At 23.8% G+C, this 6,486-nt stretch overlaps 1 protein-coding gene across 1 annotated transcript in view; it reads left to right on the top strand.

Moving 5' to 3' along the window:
• The first annotated feature begins 371 nt into the window (after positions 1 to 371).
• LOC117169772 (transcription factor MafK-like) overlaps positions 372 to 6,486 on the top strand; it is a 7,201-nt gene continuing 1,086 nt past the window's right edge. The window contains exon 1 of the mRNA XM_033356282.1: positions 372 to 702. Within this exon, the coding sequence (XP_033212173.1) occupies positions 700 to 702 (3 nt within the window). The 5' untranslated portion in view covers positions 372 to 699. The remainder of the gene's footprint in view (positions 703 to 6,486) is intronic.

The following is a 6,486-nucleotide window of genomic DNA, read 5'->3' as shown; positions in this document are numbered from 1 at the left end:
TGCATTCCAAGTAGGACTTGGACAGACTGTCACTTTTGCACTTTCCAAAACAGCACCTCTTGTGCGCACCAGCCTTTTTTCTTTTCAATGGATTTTCTCCTGGTCTATTAGACATTTCTTTTTGGGAAGTTTTTTAACTTCTAATTATTCGAAATAGTTTCTTTTCGTCAATGTTTACTATTCCCACATAAGTTTCTGTCAAAATAGACCGAAACTCACATGGAAGTTCTGTATATCTTTAGCGCTTGCGCAATGTCCCCGTTATTTTAGTGTCAGAGAAGACGCATTGTACAAAGTAAAGTTCCCGTTGAAATACCCGAGCTTCTTTCTAGAGGCGGGAGAGTGCGCTAGCCTCTAGTGTCTTCCACTCTGCTTTTAGTCATTTCAAAACAATTTAAAAATGAAAAGGAAATTAATATAAAATAATTCTTCACTTTATAGTCAATTTAATTTCGAGCAAAAAAAATCATACATTTGATGGTTTTATTTATTCTAATAAAAATTTAATCTAGCCAGAAAATCAATGTTCGTGTTTTTAGGGGAAACCAGCATTTTACCACCATTCATCCTACTTTTGACAGATACCATTGGAAGATACGGCCTCATCATGACTAGGCGTTTGTTTCCTGATGCTGAAAGTTGAACAAAGCTGAGGCTCTTTCCAGATTCCAACTTGTGGATGGTAAAAGATTAATAAAAATGGTAAGTTTTTTTCGATACATTAAAAACATGGTTGTCTGCTCTCCTATTTTAAGTTAAAATTTCTGCTACATAACTACATAACCTAAGTAAATGCGTCTACCCACCTGTCTGAGACTAAAATTTCCTTGTTGCTATTTTTATATTTCGAGTTCGTTTTTAAAGAAACTTCTAAGATCCTTTATGAATAACTTTGTTGTGCGTCCTTTCCTATATAACCTCAAATAGTCCTCTAAATTTCGTATTGTTGTATTAATCTAAACTGATTATTCGTCCTGTATTTCCGAGGACAGTCCCGTATTTGAACAATGCCCTAAATGTCCTTCAAAACGTCCTCTAACAGGCGGTGCTTTGAAAAATGTCTCGCCAAAGATTTTTTTTTCTACTTCGAGGCTTCTGAATTTCTCTCTAGATTCTTGACCAATCACATATAAGGTTTCTGCGAATACATGTGATATATTTGAGTGTGTTTCATGACTCAAGAATTTCTTAGTATAAACATATTGAATCCGATCCCCTCCCCTACCACCTTTAATTCTACTGTCAGCGTCCAGCCTTTGAGCTTTTCAAATATGGCCACTTTTTAATTAAATCACGTTTTTTTGTTGATTAATGTCACATGTTTATTTAAAAACATATTTTTTAACAAGCTGAGGATAAATTCCCGTAATTTTAAGCAGTGATTAAAAGCATTTGTGAATTTTAAGTTTTCAACCAATTTTTACGAAATTTTCTATTATTTATTAATTTTTTTATTAATCACAGTTAATTTATCAATACAAGCCCTAATAATTAGAATTCTGTATATTATTTTCATTTTCTTGAAATATTTGCATCATCTACTCACCATTCGAAAATCTTTCAAAATTTGAATATATTTTTAATTTCTTCCAAATTTCTTAAATTTCTAAATATTTTGTTATCTCATTCAAATATTTCCTAAAATTGTGAAACATATTGAAAATTGAAAAGAATTGCCTTAAAATCTTTCAGATTTTTTGTTGTTTACTTTTTTAGATATTTTGAAATATTTGTAAATTTTTTTAATTTTCTTTAAAAGTTAATTAAAAAATAATAATATTTAAATTTTTCACGCGAAACGTTTCTTATTTTCTCGAATTCTTTGAAAAATCCCAAAAAGCTTTGAAGTTTTGTTTCGAAATCTTAAAATTAATTTTGTTGAACAAACATCATTTTAAGTTTTTCTCTGAATCTTAAGAAATATTTTTTATCATCTTCAAAACTTTCAAAATCCATCAGAAGCTTCAAAATTTTATTTCAAAACCTTGAAAAATCTACATTTTGTCTTTAAACAATGTTATCCCTTTTCAAATTATAAATTAGATTCCAAATTTTTTCAAAAATGCCTAATAATATCTTTTAAACTTATTGGAATTTTTCTTAGAATTTTTTAAAATCCTGCAAGATTACAAAAATTGCCCTTAAATCTTTTAGATTGTTTTTCCACAATTGTGGAAATCTTTTGAAATGTTTAAAAAATTGAAAAAGTCATTTCTAAAAATAAAAAATAATTTTTAATGTTATCAGGAATCTTTAAAAAATTGGTTTATTCTCTTGAAAACTTTCAAAATTCTCAAAATACTTAAAATTTATTTTTCGAAATCTTCAAAAATATAAGTTTAAAAAATTGAAAAAGTCATTTCTAAAAATAAAAAATAATTTTTAATGTTATCAGGAATCTTTAAAAAATTGGTTTACTTGAAACCTTTCAAAATTCTCAAAATACTTTAAATTTATTTTTCGAAATCTTCAAAAATATAGATTTTGATTTACATTTTTTTAAATCTCCCATTAAAAAATTTTTTTTACTTTCTAAAACTTCTAAATATTTTTTTTTAACTTACTCCAATTTTTCCTACATTTTTTTTTAATTCTGCAAAATTCCAAAAATTGTAGTCTCTGTTTTGTAAATTAATTTTTTGTAATCCTTTTAAGTTTTAATATATTTTTTTAAATCTATTTTTCTCGCGCTCAATAATATATTTATGTAGCGCTACGCGCTCGGTCTTTGCCCCCCCCCCCCCTCCATTTGTGCTCAGGCCTTTTAAAATGAAATATCGACAAATGCAATTTGGTGAGTGTGAACTCTCTTTTGTTAAAACTCCTTAGGCTTTAACGAATTGTAGATTTTTTTGGTGAAAAAATTTTGTCTATTTTTTTCGTAGCTTGTGTCATTTGTTTAAAAATTTAATTTTTCTATTTTTCGAAAAAATTCAAAAAGTTGTTATGATAATCTAATAGGGCCTTCAAACAGTAACGTTTTTCTTTTCTTGACTTTTTTTTTAAAGCTTGCGTTATTTATCTTAAAAATTTGAATTTCGTTTTTTTTTTAAATTTTGTAAGTGCTATAACTCTGGCAATTTTTTTTTAAATCAAAAACAGTTATTAGGAGAAAATACTCGGTTTTTCAAGTAATATAAATCAACCAAGAAATTGAATTTGCAACTAAAACGATGAATTTTAAGAAAAAAATGAATTTATTACCTAAGAAGACGATTTTTTAACAAAATTCAAGAATTCTGAACCAAAAAGTTGAATTTTTAAGAACGAAATTATTTAACATTTTAAGAAATGTAGTTCAACTTCAAAACCTCACTGTTAAATTTTTAATCAAGAAGGTGAATTTTTAAACAAAAATCGACTTTTCTGTCGAAAAAATGAATTTCTAACCAAATTCAAGAATTCTCAACCAAAAAGTTGAATTTTCAAATAAAAGAGATATATTTTGAAATAAAAAGATTAATTTACTATAAAAAAGACGAATTTTCATTGAAATTCAAGAATTCTCAGCGAAAAAGTTGAATTTTTAAGAAAATTAAGAAAAAAAGTTGTATGAAAGTAGTTCAACTTTAATAACTAGTTGTTAATTTTTTAATTAGAAAAGATTAATTTTTAAGCAAAAAAATGAATTTTCTACCGAAAAAATGAACTTTGAAAAAATTTCAAGGTATCTCAAAATAAAAAGTTGAATTTTAAATGAAAAATTTAATTTACTCCAAAAAGATGAATTTTTTTTTAAATTTAAGAATTCTTGACCAAAAAGTTGAATTTGCAACTAAAAAAATTAAGTTTTTATGAAAAAGATTAATTGAATACCAAAAAATAAAAAATTTTTCATAAAATTCAAGAATTCTCAACCAAAAAGTTGAATTTTCAACTAAAAGAGATCTATTTTTAAATAAAAAGATTAATTTACTATAAAAAAGACGAATTGTCATTGAAATTCAAGAATTCTCAGCCAAAAAGTTTAAGTTTTAAGAAAAATAAAAAAAAAGTTGTATGAAAGTAGTTCAACTTTAAAAATTAGTTGTTAATTTTTTAATTAGGAAAGATTAGTTTTTAAGCAAAAAAATTAATTTTCTACCGAAAAAATGAACTTTAAAACACTTTCAAGATATCTCAAAATAAAAAGTTAAATTTTAAATAAAAAATTTAATTTACTCCAAAAAGATGCATTTATATTAAAATTAAAGAATTCTCAACATAAAAGTAGAATTTTCAAATAAAAGAGATTAATTTTTATACAAAAAAATCAGTTTACTACGAAAAAGACGATTTTTTTTAATTTAAGAATTCCGAACCAAAATGTTGAATACCCAACTAAAAAAAGAAGATTAAAAAAAAAGTTGTTAATAAAAATCAAGAAGTCTTGACCAAAAAGTTGAATTTGCAACTAAAAAATGAATTTTTAATCAGAAAGATTAATTTACTAACAAAAAATAAGAATTTTTCATAAAATTTAAGAATTCTCTAACCAAAAAGTTAAATTTTCAATTAAAAGAGATTAATTTTTCTACAAAAAAATTAATTTACCACCAAAAAAAGACAAACTTGTAATTTAATTTAAAAATTCTACACCAAAAAGTTAATTTGCAATTAAAAAAGATTAATTAAAATATATATATATACTACTAAAAAAGACGAATTTTTCATCAAATTCAAGAATTCTCCACAAAAAAGTTGAGGTTTTAACTAAAAAAGATAAATTTCTAACCAAATTCTACAATTCCGAACCAAAAAGTTGAAGTTTTAACTAAAAAGATTTTTTACAAAAAAAGTAATTTACTGTAAAAAAAAAACGATTTTTCAACAAAATTCAAGAATTCTAAACCAAAATGTTAAATTCCCTAGTAAAAAAGAATTTTTAAACAAAAAAATAATTTACTACCAAAAAAGAGTCATTTTTGATCAAATTAAAGAATTTTCGACAAAAAAGTTTAAATTGCAACTTAAAAAATGAATTCTTAAACCAAAATATTAATTTACTGCCAAAAATGACTAATTTTCAATAAAACTAAAGAATTCTCTACCGAGAAATGGAATTTTCAACAAAAACGATGCATTTTGAAACAAAAAATGAATTTATTACCCAAAAAGACAAGTTTTAAACAAAATTCAAGAATTCTCAACCAAAAATTTTAATTTTTAAGAAAGAAAGAAATATTTTAAGAAAGTAGTTCAATTTTAAGACTTAGTTGTTAAGTTTTTAATTAAAAAGGTGAATTTTTAACAAAAAAATTATTTTTTAACAAAGTTCAAGAATTCTCAACCAAAAAGTTCAATTTTTACGAAAGAAACATTTTTTTGAAATTTGCACAAAAGTAGTTCAGCTTTAAAACTAGTTGTTAATTTTTTAGCCAAAAAGATGAATTTTTAAATAAAAATATTAACTTTCTATCGAAAATACGATCTGATAATAATTTTCAAGAATTCTAAATCAAAAAGGTGAATTTTTAATTAAAAAATATTAATTTTTATACAAAAAAATTGATTTTCTACAGAAAAAGACAAATTTCCAATAAAATTCAAGAATTCTCAACCCAAAAATTGAATTCTTAAGAAAGAATTTTTTTAATTTTTAAGGAAATAGTTCAAATTTAAAACATAGTTATTGAATTTTTAAGAAAAAGATGCATTTTTAAACAAAAAGATTAATTTTCTACAAAAAAAAAGACCTTTGAACCAAATTCGAGAATTCTCAACCAAAAAGTTGAATTTTCAACTAAAAGCGATGAATTTTATTGAACTTGCAACTAAAGCGATGAATTAAAAAAAAAATACTACCAAGAAACATGAATTTTTAACACAATTCAATAATTTTGAACCAAAAAGTTGAATTTTTGACCAAAAAAGAATATTAAAAAAAAGAGATTAATTTACTACCAAAAAAGGCAAAATTTCAATCAAATTCAAAAATTCTTAACCAAAAAGTGGAATTTGCAACTAGAAAAGAAGAATTTTTAACAAAATTCTAGAATTCTGAAACAAAAACTTGAATTTCCCATTAGAAAATAAGAATTTTGAAACTAAAAATTAATGTATTACCTGAAAAGACGAATTTTTAACCAAATTCTAAACAAAACAGTTGAATTTTTAATAAAAACAGAAGAATTTTTAACAAAAACTTGAATTTCCCATTAAAAACAAAGAATTTTGAAACAAAAAAATTAATGTATTACCTAAAAAGACGAATTTTTAACAAAATTCTAAACCAAATAGTTGAATTTTCAACTGAAACAGAAGAATTTTTATAAAAATTCTAGAATTCTGAAACAAAAACTTGAACGTCCCATTAAAATAGAAGAATTTTCAAACAAAAAAATTAATGTATTACCTAAAAAGACGAATTTTTCACCAAATTCTAAAATTCTAAACCAAACAGTGGAATTTTCAACTAAAACAGAAGAATTTTTAACAAAATTCTAGAATTATGAAACAAAAAATTGAATTTCCCATTTAAAAAGAAGAATTTTGAAACAAAAAAAT

This window comes from Belonocnema kinseyi, chromosome 1 (assembly GCF_010883055.1).
Source record: "Belonocnema kinseyi isolate 2016_QV_RU_SX_M_011 chromosome 1, B_treatae_v1, whole genome shotgun sequence".
Taxonomy (NCBI): domain Eukaryota; kingdom Metazoa; phylum Arthropoda; class Insecta; order Hymenoptera; family Cynipidae; genus Belonocnema; species Belonocnema kinseyi.
This window is presented reverse-complemented; position numbering and strand designations above follow the sequence as displayed.